This window comes from Sander vitreus, chromosome 23, assembly GCF_031162955.1.
Source record: "Sander vitreus isolate 19-12246 chromosome 23, sanVit1, whole genome shotgun sequence".
In the NCBI taxonomy this organism is placed as follows: domain Eukaryota; kingdom Metazoa; phylum Chordata; class Actinopteri; order Perciformes; family Percidae; genus Sander; species Sander vitreus.
In genome coordinates, this window is record NC_135877.1 from 10,429,407 (window position 1) to 10,450,320 (window position 20,914).

The window sequence follows — 20,914 nt, forward strand, 5'->3', positions numbered from 1 at the left end:
TGTCTAAATAGCTGTCCTAGTATGTGTGTTAAAGGTATCAGTTCAATGTAGCGAACCTGTTCCTGAGACGGTTTATTCTGTTTATTTCAGCCACTCCAAGGGAAGTCAGTGCACTCTGGCAGCCAAATGTGTAGTTAATATGATGAATTGTTGCCCCCTACAGAACTGTGGGACTATTAAAAGTCCATATGGAGAGGACTGTTAAAGACAGCTACGATACAAATGCCAAAAGCAGTCGAAAATGTTTTTTATAATGTGCAACAGTTTCAGAGCTGAAAAAGTGCAAGCTACCTACTTTGGGGGGGGTTTGCAAGCAATTTGAATTAGTTATACATCCCCAAAATGGCATAAAGTCTGAGTAATATCATCATCTACATTGAAAAGAAATGAAATAAATCCTGGAGCAACCGTGCTTCATGGCCTATGAATACAACAGCATTATTAAGGGTTATAACTGTACATGAGACCATTTAGAGATGTGGACTTAGACAAATATGTATATTCACTCATTCTCTTACTCTTTACTCTTTTCTGTGTGTGCGTGTGTGTGTGTGTGTGTGTGTGTGTGTGTGTGTGTGTGTGCGTGCAGCAACACCTGCAGGAGTTTTATAAAAAACAACAGGAGCAGCTTCATCTGCAGCTTCTCCAGCAGCAGCACCCTGGCAAGCAGGCTAAAGAGGTAGGTACACCACATACAAACATGCACACTCATTAACACCACACAATCAATGATTAACATTTGATTGAAGTCTGTAAATCCATTCTCATTTTGTCAACCATGAGCACACCTTTCCTTTTGTTTATTAACTTCAGATGACTTGTTATGACTTGACTGGTTAATTTGCTTTTGGTGAGTAGACAAAACCCCCCAAACAAGTGACGTTCACACACAGTTTTGCATACACACATATTCTCACACACACACACACACACACACACACACACACACACACACACACACACACACTGATTTCTAGAAAGAAAGGTCAAAGACAAAGGTCCTGGGTCCAACTTGTTAAGAACTGTTTCTGTGGGCATACAAACACACACAAACATATACACCACCACTAAAGTTACAGTGTACGCCGTTCATAAATCACAGTGACAGGCAGCCAGTCGACAGACATGGCTTTGTCTCCTTCTCTCTGGCTATCAGAGAAGAGGAGATGAGCATAACAGCCTTAGCCACATTTTGTAGCCGTTGTGTAGCGTCACGCGGCGCTGAACCCTGAGATGCGGTCCACGGCCACATCCAGGCAAATACTGTACGTGTGGAAGCAGTTAAATTGATCAGAAAAAAGGTATCACATAGACACAATTTATTTTCTCTCTCTCTCTCTGTGTGTTGCACATCTCAGTGTCTCCTCAAGCAGCCCATTATGCTGCCCCTACAGGAAGCCGCAACTGACCTCCCGGCGGCATTGTTTCTGTTTGGATTTGTGAATTTCAGGGGCCCCTGCCATCAAATATGGAATAGAAATTGCTCCCTTATTTCTCTTGAGGCAGGGTGGGGGCAGGTAGGGGGGACAAACTGCCTTTCTTCCATCACTCCATTATGCAGCCTGTTTTCCAGTGAGCGCATCACAAGTTTTACTCCCCCCACCTCCATGCTTTTCCAGGTCCACCATGGTACACACATACAGAAACGTGAGCATGACATGCTGTATGCACATACACATGTATATTGGAGAGGAAAGCAAATACTGACATACATCAACACTAGAAAGACTGAATATACTGCTTCAAATGTGTGTACATAGTGTGCACTTAGAGCCAATTATTACCTGAGTTTTTTTAGATTTAATGCTTCTGTTTCTCCCGAATATTCACTCCCTCTCTGACTTCTTTTGCCGTGGTGACACGAGTTTGATGTTTTTCATTTTGTTGTTTTTGTTTTGCACAGGGCTTACGCAATTGCCTGTCTGGCCCAGTCATAAACAAGTCTGTGAAGCAGGCAAGCGTTGTGCATGTGTGTGCATGTGTGTTTTTGCACTTGTGTCTATGCAAATCTCTCACGATGCCAGCTCCCTATGGCCACATAAGCTGAAACAGACCATCGGTGAAGGCGGGACAATTAACTATCAGGGGTGGTGGTGGAGGGGGTGGTGGGATGGGGGATTATACCAGAGGCTTAGTATCATACACAATCACAAGCTACATACACTGACTGACTGGCTTGAGAGCTGGTATATCAGCACAGCTGTGTGTGTGTGTGTGTGTGTGTGTGTGTGTGTGTGTGTGTGTGTGTGTGTGTGTGTGTGTGTGTCCGTGCTCACAGACATTAGCACACACAAAGAGAGGAGAAGGCTGTGAGAACACTGTGGTACAGCCCAAAAAACAGGAGGGAAGACTAAGTGAGCACAGACAGAGGGAGAGCGTGCAGAGCGGCAGAAGAAGAGAGGTATAGCTAAGGTCACGGCAGAGGAGAGTGAGTGCAGACTCTCCGTGCACACAGCACAAACACTGCTCCGTCTTCTCTCCTCTCCCACTCTCTCAGTTGTTAATTTGTCTGTAATTTTCCCTCCCTCCTCTTCTCATCTCTCTGCTCCTCTCCTGCTCCTCTCTTCCGCCTCCTCCTCTCTATAGCAACAGCAGCAGCAGCAGCAGCAGCAGCAGCTGGCCGCCCAGCAGCTCGTCTTCCAGCAGCAGCTCCTGCAGATGCAGCAGCTCCAGCAGCAGCAGCACCTGCTCAACATGCAGCGGCAGGGCCTGCTCTCGCTGCCTGGGCCCGCTCCCGGCCAAGCCGCCCTGCCCGGACAAACCCTGCCCCAGTCAGGTAAGAGGAAGAGGAGGGCCGATAGAAGAGAGGAGAGGCAGTGGGAGGACGAGGGAGGAGGCACTGTAGTTGGTTTAATTTTGAGCATGTGACTTGCAACAGTGGTGGTCACATGCTTCCTGTGTTTTATCTGCAGGTGTAAGTGTCATTGTCCCTTCCTGCTGTCACATTTCCATCTTACATCTTACTTCCATCTTCTGTCTTACCATCCTGCCTGTTTTTGTTTTTCTCATTGGTATGCACCTGTGTCCCCCCTGCGTTATTTCAAAGTATGTCTGTCTGTATGCCTTCCCCTCATTGGTATGCTCTTCTGCCATCCACTTTGTCCCTAACTCTCCACATGATTGTTTTGTTTAGTCTTTCATTCTCACACTTCCTTTCTCCCTCTTCTTGTCTGATTGTGGCTTTCTTTGTCTACCTCTGTTTCTCTCAGCTCTGCCTCTGTTTGTGTTTGTTGTTTTTCCATCTCTGTTTCTATTCCCCCGTTCCCCAACCCCCTCTATCCTTCCCTGGTGGTGGTGGTGGTGGTGGTTGTTGTTGTTGTTGTTGTTGTTTATTGCCTTCACTGAGACCCAGGGGGAGGAGAAAGAGAAGAATAAAAGGACAGAGAGAGAGAGAGGAGAGAGCAGGCTTCATTTTCTTCTCCTTAGCCAAGTAAACACCTATGTTTGTTGTTAAAATGGCGCAGGCAGAAAACAACAGGCAGGAAGATGTTAGAAGGAAATCAATTAGTTAGCCAAGCTGAAAACAGCAGTGTACAATGCTTGTTTATCTCAGATGGAACATGCACACACTCATTGTCATCAATGTTTTATAGTTCTTCCTCGTTGAAAACACACAAGTCTTTTAGGCTGAGGACTACACAAGTGATCTGTTAACAGGTTAAAATCAGTATCTAACTGGGCAGAGATGCAGAAGAACACACTTGGTTTTATTGAGCAGTACAGTTTGAGTTCAAATTCAGGTCTGCAGTAAAGCAGTACAAAATGATGGTCTTTCACTGAGGACAAGGCCTTGAATCATGCAGTGTTATACTTACTTTATAACTTTTCTGATTGTTTAACATTTGCTAGAGTTTGCATTTAGTTGAGCAGCCTTATTGATACCAAATACTGTACACGTTAAGTTCAGTTGTCCCTTTCTCCTCTTCCTTTCCTCTCCCCTTCTCCCCTCTCTGTCTTTGTTTCCCTGTCTTTTCTCTTTTTCCTCTCCGTCTTGATTTCTCCAGCTGGCCTAAGCCCCGCAGAGCTCCAGCAGTTGTGGAAGGATGTGACCGGAGGCGGCGCTCACAGCATGGAGGACAACGGCATCAAACACAGCAACAGTGGCAACGGCAACGGCGGGGGTGGCGGCGGTTTAGACCTCTCCACCAACAACTCTTCCTCAACTACCTCCTCCTCTAATCCCGCCAAAGCATCGCCGCCCATCTCTCACCATTCCATCGCCAATGGACAGTCCCCCGCCCTCAACCACAGAAGAGAGAGGGAAAGGGAACGGGAAAGGGAGCGAGAGAGGTAAAATAATTGAAATGTCATCCACCCATCTGTTTATGATCCAGCACCAAGGAAAAAGGCAGAGAAGATGAAAAGTTTGCTCCCCGTCCTTCAAGCTTGTTGTTTTTGTGCCATGATTCGATGTAGGAACACATCAGAACGCCGCACTGCCATCCAGAGGGTTTGTCCTCGTTTAAAATAACAACATTGTTACAAGAGGGAAAACATGATGTTTTGTTTATTTGTTCAATAGTTTATTAGTGTCTTGGTAATATTCAAAAAATAAGAGCCTTGTTCTCCCAGGGGACAACGCGTGCCATTGAACGCACTTAGCTTGCACACAGATATCAAAAGCAGGGAGAGGAAGCCATGCAGGCAGGCACACTTACAACAAGCCTCTCTGGCAGGCAAGACAAGGTAACCTCCTTGTACATTAAGTATTTAGTGCTTTCTCTCTTTTTTTCTCTTTTGAAAATTACCTTCTTTGCCTGCTTGTCATGTAAACAGAATACGTGATGCCTTGAGTGGCGTTTCCAGGATGTTTATCCTTGTGATGGCGTCTTTTATAAATGCACCCAGCACCAAAACACTGACGGTTCACATATCTGCCTATCTGGCCCATGCATTATTCAAAGGCTTTTCTTGGGCGATATTATAATAAGGACTTAGAGAAGCGGTGTGTGTGTCTGTGTGGATGCTTGGTAGAGACTCACACTGGAGGTGGAAGTGCTATGTAATTGGTTTAAAGTAGATGCTATCTCTCCAGTACCACTGAAGCTAGGCTTGAAAAAGATACCTTCAGAAGGAAGACAGAGAGAAAGAGAGAGGTAGGGAGGGAATGAGAAGAGAAGGAAGAAGGCAAAAAAAAAAATGTTTTATCCTCCTGTGTCCCGAGGGGTGTGTGATGTCTCATAATGATCGAACAAGGAGTATTGTCAGGAGCACTGCTTACTAACATGCTACAGATCGATGTGGGGAAAACCCCTCTGTAAAACACAGTGTGAGCTCTGCCAGCACTAACACACACACACACACACACACACACACACACACACACACACACACACACAGGCATGCATGCACATAGTAGTAGTCGGCGACCACACACATAAATGCACAGGCATAACCTATAAGCAGACAAACACACACACATACTGTACACAACCCACTCTCATTCACATTTTCACACACAGACGGACGCACATAGCAGTGCCAAGCCTAAAGGTTAAACTGTCATCTTTAATAGGATGTGCTGTCTAGGCAGGGTCGTAACTTATTTGGGTGCCATTTGAAAAACGCCAGAGCACCCCTGCCCCCATTGTCCTCAAAGAACATAAGTTACACAGAGTATTAATCTCCTGATGAAAATTATATGGCTGTCTGGATTTTTTATGTTTACTTGAAAGCATCCACCCCTCCTCCCCATAATGGCTTTACAAGATGGGATGGTGGCTGTGGTGGAGACGAAGCTACAGCTCACTCTAGGTTTCCTTTGGGGATGATGGCTCACACATTAGTCTACACTGTCTCTAATATAGTTTTATATTGTAATTGTTTAGAGTGATTGGAGATGAATTGTTACATATGATAGCACGCTGAATTATTCCTCGCATCTGGGTTTTCAAAGGTTTCCTGTTTTAGTCGTCCTCTGTTTGTTTCTCTTTCACTCGGTCTCTCCTTTTTAGCCCTGGTTATTGAATATTTCAACTGAACTGACATGTTTTGACCCCTTTCTTGCTAATTTGGAACCTGACATGCACAAACCTCCTCAATCCTTTGCGGATTGTGTGATGAACTCGATACTACCTTCCCCCTTCTTACTCTTCCGACCTCCCTCCCTAGTCTTCTCCTTTTCGCTTTCTTGTTTGCTTATTTTTTCTCCTGTCTTTTTCTAGTTCACTACATGAAGAAAGTGGAGGGACCCACCCCCTGTATGGCCATGGCGTGTGTAAGTGGCCCGGCTGTGAGAACATCTGTGAGGACTATGGACAGTTTTTGAAGTAAGAGCACACTGCAGTGACATAGATGTTATCCCAGAGATGATGTCTGCTCACCTCTCCCTGTTAACACCATGTGGGATGTTGTGTGTCTGTACTAGAAGCTAATTTCTATTTTATTGTGAAAGACACAAAAGTTATCCCCTATACCACAGCAACTCCTTTCTGTGGGTACAGATGGGCCTAACAAAAAAAAAAACATCACTGCTTTTCAAAGAGCGCATTTTGACCTTCCAGACAGCCAGTTGACAGGGTTCAGCTCTAGCAGCGCAGATCCATAACAAATCTCCTTCCTGGCGTGGAAGGGCCTGATAGGTTTGTGAAAAAGCATCAAAAGCTAATGGCAACTTACACGGCCGCACACTTACCTCCACAACAAAGGCCCCTATTCACTGTTGTCATGGTGCAGGCGCCAGAGTGAATTAACTCTCCATGCTCCATCAACAATTTAGTTAATTAGCTCATTTGTAATTGGCCGGCTTTGTTGCCAGGATGTTAGTGGGGGGACATCAAAGGAAGAAGGTGTTTGCAGCACTGCCGATTACAGGTTATCACATTGCTACTCACTGAGAGTCTCTCTCCCTCTCTCTCTCTTTCTCTTTCTCTCTTTCTCACTATCACTCTTTCCCTGGCTCCCTGCTCTCACACAGAGAAGAAAAGAAAGGGAAAGCTTTAATTTGAATATTCTAATTAGATTTGTAATTAACTGTGAAATAACGATCTGGCGAGTGTTTTTCACATGCTGTAAATGTCCATGTGAATTCGCATAAACTATTGAAATCGGGACATTGTTCCGGCGTATTTTCCAAATTATGCATTTCTCTACAGTGGTGTCTGTAATAAGTTGCAGAAAGCTGAAAAATGTACGGCTACAAGAAACTAGTCCACCCATGGGGGAGCTGCTGTAGGATTTAGGTCAGACGTTTGCTAATTCTGCAGCAGCTTGTGAATTAAAGCTAAAAGGTGTATCTGTGAAATGAAATGACTCTAATAAAAAGAGTGTTTACCAGTCTTTGAAAGAGGCAGCCAGACATGACATTAAACTGCATTTTCACACTCAATCAATCAATACATACAATGCACTCAAAGGAATTGCAATTGACAGCGATGGATTTAAATGAATCAGAGGTGAATACATATTCCAACTATTGCCTGAAAAGTGTGTCTGCTTATCCCCTGTGGAAAATGTGCCACATGCATGTCAGTGTCAATATCAGTTTTCTACGGCGCACATAGCACATCCATAGGCATCATCTAGTATAATTTTAGAAGCCGTGTAAATGAAAAGCCAAGTTGCTGTGTGAAATGCATTGTTCAACCTGGACTACATGTGCACAAGTCCAGGTAGAAGAGTTTGCCTTGCAGCTTGGGAACAAAAGTGCGTGTGAGGATGCAAGCCTGTATCAGATTAGCAGGTTTTCTGATATCTTGTCCTATCACCTCAGTACACTTACTTAAAGAAGACACCAGTCTATCCCTCTGCACTGTACGCTCTGTTCACACGCAAACAAAACCTAAGTCTGTGTGCTCTAAGGATATTGTGGTAGGTAGCTTAGCTCGGTTATTTAGGCAAGGGACACAGATACACTGTATAAAGCCATGTGCCTGTGAATCCGGTAAGCTGGTGAGCCAATGCAAAAGGATGCACGGTTGTAAAGACAAACTGAGAGAGCGAGAAAGACAGAAGGAGAGAAAACTGGTAGATTTCAAACTTTAAAGCGAGAGCACAGGTTGGCAGACGGTTTTGTAAGAACACTTGCCAGAACATTGGCTGCTACAAAACAGAACAGTTTCTTGGTTCAGCTCCCCCCCTCCACCGATCCCTGCAAGTCAGAGGCTGGCTCTATACTGTAACCCAACCAGCACATGAAAACAGGCACCAACAAAGAAGGCAGACTCGTCATCAGAACAAAGATGGCTGCTCGGTGGCGTGCCTTGGAGCAGTGATTGTTGGTGTCAGAGGGAGTCTTTTTATGTTTCCGGAGATGACAGTCGGCTACACACACACACACACACAATGCGCACACACACACACACACACACACACACACACACACACACACACACACACACACACACACACACACACACACACACACAGGCACAGTTTAAATGGGGTTACATAAAGCGAGTGTCAGATTTAGATGACAGCTTAGATGTTGGTAGTTGGGAGTAGGTTCAAGGGCGGAGGGAGGGGGGGTACACAAGTCAAGCTGGCATCTCATAGCTCGCTGTAGGAGCTCAGCTCAGAGGCGGTGACACGTTTAGTCATCTATTGTTTTGTTGCATGAAGAAACTTGTCAAGATCAGCATTTAATAGCTCTTCAGTGTGCTTTTAAGTGTTCTCACCTGGAAAAGGTAGCCGCGAGGTGGCTGGCACCCTGAATTAGCTCTCTGAAGTTCAAAATGAAATAATATTGCTTGGGAATGTTTTGTGTGTGTGTGTGTTTGTGTGTGTGTGTGTGTGTGTGTGTGTGATGTGTGTTATATACATTTGATCATTTGCATAGCTGTATAAAACCATGCATGTACAAAACCTGCTACTTTACATACTGCAGCTTTTGTATAGACCACACTTTTCATTGAAATCACTCCTGATTTCATGCTTCTCCCAGCCAAAAAAAACCAAACTTGATTATCATCCAGTTTCTTCTCCAATATATACATGTCTTGTCCCCCTCTTTTGGCCTTTCACTTTGTATATCAATATCCTCCAACCTCAATAACGTAAAAAAATAAAGTCTTATCTACAGATAAACGGATATGTGCGTCACCCCCCCCCCCACACGCACACACACACACACACACTTAACTCTTCCACTCTCTGTTACCCTCCTGCTCTCCTTATTACTGCCAGGAAGGCTGGCTCCATGTTAAAATGGCAAGCTCAGCCGCCAACGTGAACGTTGGTGTCTGTAACCCACTGCTAATTAAACCCACAAGGCAGCAGCCAAGTGTCTTCGTCTCTATGTAATGTACACACACACTGGTGGAGGCAGGCAGGCAGGCCCCTGGCCCCTGGATAGCTGAGCTCCCCTCTACCCCTCCACATGTCTGCTGCACTGTGACAAGACCTTTAAAACGGAGGGCATTACTTATGCACCACCACCATGGTGTGTTTGTGTGTGTGTGTGTGTGTGTGTGTGTGCGTGCGTGCGTGTGCATGCTTGTGTATATTCTCTTGTTTATGCATGCCAGTAAGTGTACAATGTGTGTGTACTTCCATATGGCTGTGCGTATGCCTCTTTTCTTTGTATATGTACGTGTGTGTGTGTGTGTGTGTATATTAGATGACGGAATTTGGTAATGGTGTGTGTAACATGTACAGTAGACAGTTAGGGGACCGAACTTGCTGTTCTCTGATGGGCCTTTGAAGCCCTTGATAATACACACAGACAATTAGCAGAAGTGTATCATCCATATATGCCGGCTTGAGTAGATTTATTATTGGGCCCTTAGTGGACGTTGATGGCCTATACATATTCATATACACAGCTGTGGGGAAAAAAACCTTTGAGATGTTTAGTTACCTTCTATTTAAGAGAAGAGAGAAACTGCAGCATCCATTAAAATAAAGAAATCTTTATCTAGGGATAAAAATAAATTTGCTCTGACTTCTCTACCTTTGCTAGATCTCCATCCTTTCTTCCCTGTTCTCGCATGGCCTTCATCACACGAGTAGTTCCCTCTTCAAGGAAGAAATCAGTGTTCCTCTAAAATGAGGCATGAACAGTAAACATAAACAGTAGCCAGTTAGGCCTGACAGTGAGACATGTATCCTCCACTTCTAGATTTTATTTTATATTACACCTGGATGCTACAGTTAAGGTGTGTCAGTCTGACTCTTTCTTAGTTTCAGTTTATCTATTAACACCTACAAATTATTAAGATGTATAATTACAAGCAACCAAAAGGCAGCAAGGATCAGAGCTACAGCATAATGACAGTATAGAAAAAACATACTAAAGAGAAGGGATGGAGGGAGATAATATAAGAGATGAGATAAATGGGATTTGTATGTAATTAGAGAAAACATCTCAGTATATAAGGTGTTCTTTCATTATTGTTTAATGTCTGCTCTTCTGTGTCCCCTCATTTTTTGCTTTTTGTGGCATTATTAATACACAGTAGGACATGCTGCCATTTAAATATTTCATAAATGCATGTAGTAATCTGACTGTAATCGCCTTGCTAACTGGCCAGCGAAAATAACTGGCTGGAGGACAGTCGAGAGGCCTTGACACAAATACACACACACACACACACATTGACAAAATAGAAGAAAAACAAGCTGCTTGTCAATGAGAGGCTAACTTAATAAAGATCCCTCCCTCTCTTTTTTTTGTAATGAGGTATCTTCAGGGACAGCGAGCAGCCCGCTCAGTGCTTTTGAAGCAGCTGTAATTCATGACACACACCATACATCAAGTGCATAAGATAGCATTATGGGCAGTGAAATGAAAAGGGTATTTGCAACATTAGTTCTCTCATCCTGCGAGGGACGTGATTAAATGATTAATGTAATGCCCCCCTTTTGCATGCGCATTCTGAAACAGCAATTAGGCACAGGGCTGGAGAAATCCACCAGTTCGTCCCTCCCCTCTCCACCACTATCCCTCATCCGTCCCACTCCCCACCTCTCCTTTTTTAATGCTACCTTATTCCTGATTTATAATGAAAAAATTCTGAGCATTAGACCTGAAATGGTTACAAAAGTATAAGCATGGATGAAATGGAATGGGTTTTAAACGTGTGTAATTGAAAGGTACAGAGCTACTGTGATTACAAATGTTCTATTCAGCTTTTGATTGGCAGGCCAAGACAAGACGGCTCAGTGAGTTCTTGTTTTGCACATTGCCGATAAACAAGAAGTTGGGGGTTTGGAAGAGAATATAGGAATATGTGGTGGGAGGGAGTGAGTGTATGTGTGTGTGTGTGTGTGTGTGTGTGTGTGTGTGTGTGTGTGCACTTTTTGTGTGCCACTCAGTGTTTGTGCAAGTTCATGATAATGTAAGTGTGTGTGTGTTTAGATAAAGCAAAAGCCAGAGAGAGAGAAAAAGATTTTGTACTCCCTCTAATGCACTGGAGGCAGCGCTGTAAATGATCATTGAAGGGTCTGCAAGCTAACCTATAATTACTGGAGATAAAGTGGCAGCTCTGGCATTTCATAAGCATGCCTCCTCAAAGCTTGCTTTGTGAGTTTGTCACCAATGATCATTTAGATAGAGGCTCATTACCCAGCATCACAACACTTTAGAAACCCCTTTTTGCCCCGTGTGTGTGTGTGTGTGTGTGTGTGCTTTACCAGGAATAAAGGTCTATCTTAATGGCGAGGTTCTTTTGTGCCCCACAGACGAAATCCAATCAAGACAAAAACCCTCATTGACTGTTATGGCTGTCTGGCTGCCTTTTTCTTCTAATGAGGCGAACACACCAGATACATTTAATATGTCTGCTGCTGGATAATGCACCTTCAGTTGGAAGAGCTGCTTTTGTGTGTCAAATGTTGCTGGTGTTAAATTGTATGTATTGTTTTCGGTAAACGAAGGAGACAAAGCCCTTCTGCTGGGCTGGCATCTTTTATTCTCTGTAGAAAGCAGCGCTCAGGGTGGTACTGAAGTTAGCCATCGGAACTGGCGCAGGCCTATTGTCATGTTAAACATGGCACCACACACCATCATGTTACTTCTAATTATCTCATTTCAGAGTGGAACAATGGTTTCCTAACATTATCCTATAGATAATTGTCCTAGTATAGAAATATTATCATTAAAACAAAACAGTGGTGAAGTTGATACTGTAATTATCATCCTCCACAATTTGATCATGGTGAAAATGAATAGAATTTGAATTCTGCTTGCTTTGATACCAATTTTAAAGTTGGCATGTAACATATTTCTCTCTCTCGCTCTCTCTCTCTCTCTCTCTCTTTCTGTCCCTCCCTCCACCTCCAGGCACCTAAACAGTGAACATGCCCTGGATGATCGGAGCACAGCCCAGTGTAGAGTCCAAATGCAAGTCGTACAGCAGCTGGAAATACAAGTAAGTTTTCTGTCAAGTAATACAGATCAAAAACACACCTCAGTGGAGAGTTGGAAAAAAGCTATATGTATTTTTTACATTTTTACCATTGTCACATTCTACTAAAGTGAACTCATTTCTCATTTAAAGTCACTTATCATCCAGTCAAAACACATTTTTTGAAAGTTATGTGAGTGAGAGAAAGGCCATACTGTGGGCTGCTTAATACTTTCAGACAAGCAGGACCTGCTGAATTCAACAAAGCCACTAAACAAAGGAATCCTCAGGCCTTACAACGAAAGCCATTATGGCTGTTTTAATTGAATTAAGCGTGTGCTTTATTTTCTCTGCTTTATTTTTTTTTTTTTTTTCTCTCTTTCTTTTTCCAATTAATAGCAAGCGCATCTCTCTCGGTCTGCTGTGTTAATTAACTGCACTTTGCACCTGAAGAAAGCTCAAAAGGAGGGAACTATTTTCAGTAGGTGGAGCATGACCTTATTAAGAAGTCATGCTGCCTAGATAATGAGAGCGCTGATTGAGTGACATTATTAGTCAGCACTGCCGACAACCGCTGCTCTTCCTGTAGAAACAAATAGATATGCATGTTTTAAACTAAGCTCAAACAAAGTGCCAGCTGGAAATATTTCAGTCTGCCAGTGGAAACCAGACCACCATGCTTTGCACGATAGCATATTTTGGGTCAGATATAAAGGTTACTAAAATGGGATAGATACTCTACTACTTACATAGAGATCCAACTGTAACTTGTGTTCTCTACCTCCCTTGCTCTCTACCAGAGTGCTAAGGCCTGCCTGAAGCCAAGTATTTCCTCCTGCACATAGTTATTTTCTAGTCTGATAATCAGTTTGGATTTAATTGTTACGCATCTGGTCTTAAAACTAAAGCAATTCTGTTCGCTTGTAAAAAAAACAAACAAATAGAAAAAAAAGGATTTATGTTCTTTATTTCATTTTATTTCATTTTCTGTTTTGTTTTTCATTGAAACACAAAGCTGTTGATGCTTGTGCTTTACAGTGTGACCAATTACAGCAGTGCACTTGTGTTGTCTGTCCTGTCTCTTCTCTTCTCTCCCTTTTCTTTCGTTCCTTACTCCCACCATCCCTTTATCCTCTTTTTTCTACGAGAGCCGTCACTCGTAATGAGGCCCAGCTCTGTGTATGTGTTCACCTCTGTGTGTGTGCACGCCTACTTGCTTGTCTGTATCTCTGTGTGTTTAGTTTGTGTGTGTGTGTGTGTGTGTGTGTGTATTAAGAGTGTGGGGTGGGGGTGTTGAACCTTTCACATGGTCCAGTCCCTGTCACTCCCTGTGAATTAGATTGATGATAGGCGATGGCTGGGGCCACTAACTGGACCAGGGAGGCAGGGCCGCCTGGCACCCTGTTTGGAAGACCCCTTCACCTCTCAGCAGCTGCTGGCTGCGCTCCAACCCCCTAACAGTGTCCACAGGACTTTGAGCAGACACTGAGGACCACCTAATTTATGGCCCAACTAGCTTGTTACTGTCAGAGTCTCGCTGACCTAAATCTTGCTATTGACAAAAAGATGAAATGCTATTTGTTTTGCCTGACCTGCCTGCGCCCTCTCCTTCCCCCAGTCTCTCTAATTCTCCTTACATCACCAGCAGAACTGTTGTCTCTTTTTCGCTTGGTTTATATGAAACCTTTTCTTTCTTCTCACTCTACCACCCCGATCTTATGTCTCATACTCTTTATTCTCATGTCTATTCCTCTCCTCTTTTTTCCTCTCCTCTAATCAACTCTAATGTACTCTCTCCTTCTCCTCTCTTAACAGCTTTCTAAAGAACGTGAGCGTCTTCAGGCGATGATGGCCCACTTGCACATGCGGCCCTCGGAACCCAAGTCATCTCCCAAACCAGTGAGTGCATATTGCTCTGGCTACCGTAAACAGGCTGTAAAAGAGGCCCCCACACAGAAAATGAACAGTTTAACCACCCGGCAGTTGTGCCGAGTGAGTGACAGCAGATGAAAGGGGGGAATGGGATTTGTAATACCTAGTTATATCTGTTTCTTATCAGGTATTGTGCGGCATGAGAGGACAATAGAGTTTGGAAGTGTATTAGATGGCAGAGCAGTGGAGCCCTTGGCTAAAATGCAGGGTCATTTCTTTGTGATAGATATAATAGCCAAAACAACCTGTTGGCTGCTGATGACTGTTTGGCTCGGTGGCCCCAACAGCACTCAAAAATGAAATGAGAGAGGAGAAGATATGTCATTTTAACAACAAACACCTGAAAATTACAGCTGAGTGGTGAAGACGGTGTGATGTTGACATAAATACCCGCAGTGCTGCTTAAAGTGGTTACAGAGGAAAAAGTATCCAAAATTGTGAAAGGGGTCATAGAAGAAAGAAAATCATGTCATTCTGTATTTTCTTTCTCTTGCCTTTTACTTTTAGATTGAATGATTATAAATGCATTCCTCCCAACCAGCATTTGAATTTAATATTAGGTTGATGCACTTTCGCAAACAGTTTCTTTCCAGTTTTAGCCGTTTTGAAACATTTGAGAGCAAAACATTGTTAGCGTGTTTCTACTGCTTACTAAGTGCCTACTTTCAATAGAATAATTTTCCTCATCACCTCTCATCATAGAATGTAGATAATCACAAGATAGCATAATTATCCCATAATTCCATCAGGAATCAAACTCCCATTTTATTATTCAATCTCTCTCTCTCTCTCTGTCTCTCTCTGTCTGTCTGTAGCATTTTTTTTAATCTTCAAAACTCCAGCAGCTTGGTTCCATCTCGTCCAATAAAGAATTTGCAGCCTATAATCCATGCCTGAAAATGAATGAATGATGCTAATGAAGTATTGCATTACATAAAGCACACATGAAAGAGCAGCTAATTGCATTTGATGGTGGGGGCAATTCAGACAGAATTCTTAAACGAACAGTTAAGTCCTCAGTTTTAAGGCTCCCCCTGTTTTTTTTAAGGGGAGAAAGATGAAGCTTTGGTGTGGGAGAACAACATTGTGTGTGCGTGTGCGTGCGCGCGCGTGTGGCAAAAGTGTATAGACATAACAAAAGGGAAATGGTTGGTGGATTTCAAATGGCAGCATGGATTTACGCCCAGCAGAATCACAGGTGCAGGATAGAAACAGCCGAGACATTTGATAAATGTGAGTCGTCTGTGTTAGCCTATCAGGGCTGGAAATAAGTCCTATTTTTTCATTAGTGAAGCCCAGGAACAACCAATGGCAGACGAATACAAGACACCGGTGCACTGTCTCCAATATGACCCCATTTATTCTCTGAATCGCACTTCATTAAATGCTACCTTTTGGCCATGCCATGGATGGATGAGAATCAAAGTTAGCAAGGCTGCAAGTTCTGAATAATAAGATCTCTCTCTCCCCCTCTCTACCTTGAGTGTGTATTCAGATGAGCGAGAGGTGACAAAGTGCTCACTACTCCATCCGTTTGACTGTAATCAATTCTATTTTGCAAAAGAAATGGGATTGCATGCCTGCAAACATGTCACGCTTGTTGCTGTGTCTCGTAGGTGAAGAGGCGGCAAAAAGGACAGGAAATGATGTTTTAACATTATAAATATACATGCCCAGACGCACACACAAAGGCATTTTTTCTGAATTTAGTTTGCATATTTTGAGCTGTTTTCTGCCATTTGGTATGTGGTTCCCCTTTGAGGAAAATGCTGTTGGTATTTCACAGGTCAGTGTCTGGTTTAGGTGTGTGATGCAGGATGCAGGGAGTGAACAATCATATTACACACATGCACTGTCATGACCTCGACAACTGTGAATTAAATGGCAATTGCGTACTTCCACGAAATGAATCAGTATTAGTGGTCAAATGTGTGGTGTGTGTCAGTCAAATAGAACATAAAACATAGTTAACAGAAAAAGACTTAGTACTATTATTAATTGTTTGCTAAAAACAATGCCCAGTACATGACTTTAATAATTATTTTAGGTAGATATTTCAATCAGACCTATTGATATGTAGATGTACAGTATAAACTTTCCGTAACCTCCCAACTCTCATCCTCTGTACTCATCCGAGGCCTGTATATGCAGCCAGCCCTTGTCCCAGCACATCACTGTAGCAGCTCATTACAGCTAAGTGGGCATATAATTATCATCTGAAAACCCCTACATCCACCAGAGTATCTCAAACTTGACATTTTATCGTATTTATCAACATGTGCCACAAATGACCGCCAATACCTTCTCTTCAGCCTTCGCTCCTCCATCTCTCAGTGCCTTTGGCCCCCCCTTTCCCTTCCTTCTTTTAAGTCTGTTTTAATTCAAACTCTTGCATCGAATGCATTCCACTTGTAGACTCACAATTAAGGCAATTTGGTTTGAATATGTAACGATGTCATTACCATTCCAACTAAATTAGCGCAGAGACTAAAAGGTCAGTTAGGAATTTTCCAGTCAGTTAGAGCCTCTCACATGAGATTTGGGAAGCAAACGCAATAGTGGTGGTAAAGCCAGACGATTTGCAAGCACAGTTGGCATTTGTGCCAGAGGTGACTAACACTCTCTGGTCCCTAATGAAGGAGTGGAGGAGACAAAAAAAAGATGGATTGTGAGTGTGTCTGGTTATACTTCCTAATGCGCTGGAAGTCTCACTGGAATAGGAGGGATACATCAACTATAACTGTAAAAATGGCTTCTAGTTGTGTTGTTGAGGATATTTCATCAGACTGATCAGTATTGGTCTTGTATGAATAGGCAATCAACAGGGTTTATCTAGCAGGGTTATTACTCTCTCTCTCACTGCACAATCCACTCACGGGTCCTACTCGTAATAGCAAGAGTTTTGGCTGTGATGTTGCTGCCAATATATATTACAACAGGGCCACAGTAGTAACTTAGGTTCACCCTTTCATACCAAAGTGCAACATAATGTCATGAGTTGGGGGTTGTGGTTCTGGACCAGGGTCGAGTAAACCCCTGTAGCCTAATTCACACCAACAGCGAACAAGGTTTTTACTAGCTCATTGTTTCAGTGTGAAAGGATTATGGGTGGTTGTAGTGGGGAGAGATAGAGAGGAGGGAGGGAGTGATAAATAGAGAGATAAAGAGCGATGGGGCCGGGATAACACAGAGGCTGATCGTTGGATAATTTTGAACAGCGTGCTCTAATTAGAATTCTTATGATACAATTTGGTGGTTGTAATTAGTGGAGATGGGCTGGCTCCTCTCCACGAGCCTTGTTAGTGGAAACACAGCTGTGTTAGAGAGGAGGAGAGCAGACACTCAGCTCTGTCAGAGAAACCACAAAATAATGCCTTCCCCTCTCTCTCTCTCTCTCTCCCTCCCTCCCTCCCTCCCTCCCGCTGCCTGCTACTTGTATCGGTCTCTTTCCCACCCTCCACCCCAGCTCAACTTGGTCTCCAGCGTCACCATGTCCAAGAACTTGCCCTCAATATCGCCTCCCAACTTACCTCAGACACCAACCACGCCCACAGCACCTATCACACCCATGGCTGCCATGCCCCAGGTGCCATCAGTACTGGGAGGAGCAAACGTCCCCAGTATGGGAGCCATGCGCAGACGCCACTCGGACAAATACTCCATGCCTCTTTCGTCAGGTAGGACCAACTACTCAGCGCTGAACACGACACAGATACACAAATGTGTTCAGTCAGCGCCGACAATCAAACAAATCTGTTCACATTATGTTTGATTACGTGTGCATCCTTAGAAAAAGGCTACATAAAAGTCTTTTGTAGATTTTTGTATTCCTAGGAAATTCACCAAATTGCTTGTGTAAAATGTGAATTGAGCCTGACACACACATACACACACACACACGCTGATACATAAGACATTGGGGTATGAGGATGATCTTAGCTTAAATTCTGTTGTTCCCCCAACACTGCACTATTAATAGTACTCAACCCATAATGGTGTTGTAGTATTTTCTTTAACACACATAGCTAGCATGTGAATACACACTCACACACTCACACACGCACACATGTACACTGACATAAATAAACACACACAACCACAGAGGTGTGTTGGTCTTACCAATGTGAGACGTCTGGTGGGTTTATAAAAGCAAGCCTGTGTTTAATCACTCTATATGTAAATAGACAAGAACTTCCTCTGTGCATTAATATTACATGAATGTTAATTAAGTTCAAATAATGGTGAAAAAAATACCATATTTATTACATTAAGACATTCCATGTATTAAGCTTTGCATTTTAAACGGTCCGTCTTTGATGTTTATATTTACTCTCTCTGTGTTTAGTGTGAAGACACATCAATTATTCAACTTCACCCTAACTAACTACACGGATCTCATTTTATGGATGTATTAGTGTTTAAGATCTCTCACGAGAGAGATTAATTAAAAATGCATTTTGTTAGACATAGAAAATGCTGATTTGATGTGCCCCATCTAACCCCCCCCCCACCCCACCCTTCTCTTTCTCTCCCCTTCGCCCCTTTTCTCTCTCCCCCCTTTTTAATTTGATGAAACCTTGAGTAAATGCAATACCTAAAGGAATTAAAATTTACCAATTATTTCAGGTGGTGACACAGTATTTATTTTTCCAGAGATTGCCCCAAACTACGAGTTTTATAAGAACGCAGATGTCAGACCGCCATTTACTTATGCAACCCTCATAAGACAGGTGAGTGGGAAATAAATTAACTTTGCCTGATTAGATTCAAATTAATTGCTGCATGAATCATGGCAGCTCTCACAATCCGTGGTGTGTGTGTGTGTGTGTGTGTGTGTGTGTTTCAGTTACGTGGTCTCGTTAGTAAACCATTATTTGATGTCATCTCATTTCAGGCTATCATGGACTCTGCCGACATGCAGTTAACGCTTAATGAAATCTACAGCTGGTTCACACGCACGTTCGCCTACTTCAGACGCAATGCTGCGACTTGGAAGGTAACCTTGATGAACCCTCAGCCCCCACGCAACCCTCCACCTCCACCTTGCTGTGCCCTATTACTCCTCTTACCATAAAGACCACACCTTCCTCTCACTCAAGGCAAAAAACAAAACCTTAAGAAAGGGTAGATTTTTACCCAGCACCCAGCGATTAGTTACTCCTCTCCATTTCTCTTAAATAGAGCCCATTCTTCTTATTTATTTTATCCTCCATTCCGCCTTTTCTGTTTGGAAATGACAGCTAAAGGAATTATTCTGCCTCAGATATCGTTTTCTAATTCGGTGCAATTAATAGCGGAGGCTTGGCATGGAGAGGAGAGGGCTGTGATGCACTAATTATACAGCAGCCACTCCATCATCAGCACCTTTTGTTAAGAGAGACACCCAACCTCCTACTCCTGAAACCACCTTCTCTCGCATATCATTGGTTAATTTGGAGGAAAGATGGTGGTTGGCCTGTTAACCACCTCTCAGCTGTGTGAAGCAGGAAGGCCAAAGATGCATGGTCACAGAAACTCACATGTACACAAACACATAAACTGTGTCCAAGAGAGGGTTTAAAGGTGTGTTCATGTGGAAATAAAGCAGGGAGGAAAGTGAGAATTGGCCTGTCATGGAGGGAGCACTCTTTATTTACCCACACAAAAGGGCCCATTTGTATATCTGTCCCGACTACTTTATTGTCCTGTCTGCCGCCACAAAGATGGTAAAAAATGTCTTTCCTGCAGCACATGTTTTAACCACAAGTGTGTCTGCCTGCTGATAAAGAAAACCTCTCTGAGCGTCAGTGTTTTATCCCGTTGCCCCTGCACGTCATTCGTTAGCCGCCTTTAGCCTTTGTGGCTGCACAGAGGACTGGAGGGAAAACTCAACCAGCCGCTCATCAGTATGCAAGACATGGCGCAGCACTAGATTTAGCAAAGTGAATTAATTTGGATTTGGGATGCAAATGAGCACATGGGCGTGTGATCACCAATTCAGGAGGGCACGCAAAAAGATTGGTGCCCTTTTTCTAGTTTGTTAGGTACAGTGCGCGCCATGTTTTGCTGTGTAATAATGTTATGACACGATGTGTTCTCAGAGGTCTTGCGGCTGTTTGCAGCACAAAACAACAACACAACCACACAGCCACATGCATATGCACCATTTCCCGTTTCTTGGAAGAAAAAAAAAGCTTCTCTGTTCCTGCGATACAAAAGCAATGATATCACAATGACATTAGAAATATCTAGTCTCCCAGCCCGCATAATAACCAAGGTGATCTATTCACATCTACAGCTCCACAATTCCCTTTGTAAGCATTAGTGGGATGATCAGCGATGGGCTTGTCATTTGATTAACAGAGAGAATTTGTTTTTGTTTTGTTTTTTTTAAAGAAGAGAAGAAAGGAAAAAATGAAAGGTAGTTTAATATCTTCTCATCAGCTCAAAAGAGGGATCTGCCCCCCCCACCACACACACACACACATACACACACACACACACACTTTCCTCTCTCTCTTCTTCTCTCACCCAGATGCTTATTAGTTCTTACTATATAGCATGCATAATAAAACTGCTCATTTGCTCATTAATATTAAAATTATCATATTCAGAGCCATGGGCATTAAGATCAATCAAATCCTGGGATTTTCAGGTCAGATGCGAGATCTGCTTATGAGTTTTTTTTTTTTTTTTTAATCCATTTTTCCTGGAGAAAG

The 20,914-nt window shown here is 43.2% G+C and overlaps 1 protein-coding gene across 5 annotated transcripts in view; it reads left to right on the forward strand.

The window, feature by feature from the left end:
• foxp2 (forkhead box P2) overlaps positions 1–20,914 on the forward strand; it is a 100,282-nt gene that overhangs the window by 71,700 nt on the left and 7,668 nt on the right. For 3 of the 5 annotated variants that reach the window (XM_078242631.1, XM_078242633.1, XM_078242632.1), the window contains 9 exons: positions 590–679; positions 2,587–2,776; positions 4,005–4,290; positions 6,165–6,269; positions 12,221–12,308; positions 14,100–14,183; positions 17,683–17,893; positions 18,843–18,946; positions 19,111–19,212. In XM_078242631.1, coding sequence (XP_078098757.1) covers positions 590–679; positions 2,587–2,776; positions 4,005–4,290; positions 6,165–6,269; positions 12,221–12,308; positions 14,100–14,183; positions 17,683–17,893; positions 18,843–18,946; positions 19,111–19,212 — 1,260 coding nt within the window. The remainder of the gene's footprint in view (positions 1–589; positions 680–2,586; positions 2,777–4,004; positions 4,291–6,164; positions 6,270–12,220; positions 12,309–14,099; positions 14,184–17,682; positions 17,894–18,842; positions 18,947–19,110; positions 19,213–20,914) is intronic. The other 2 variants (XM_078242634.1, XM_078242635.1) reach the window with 1 other exon arrangement.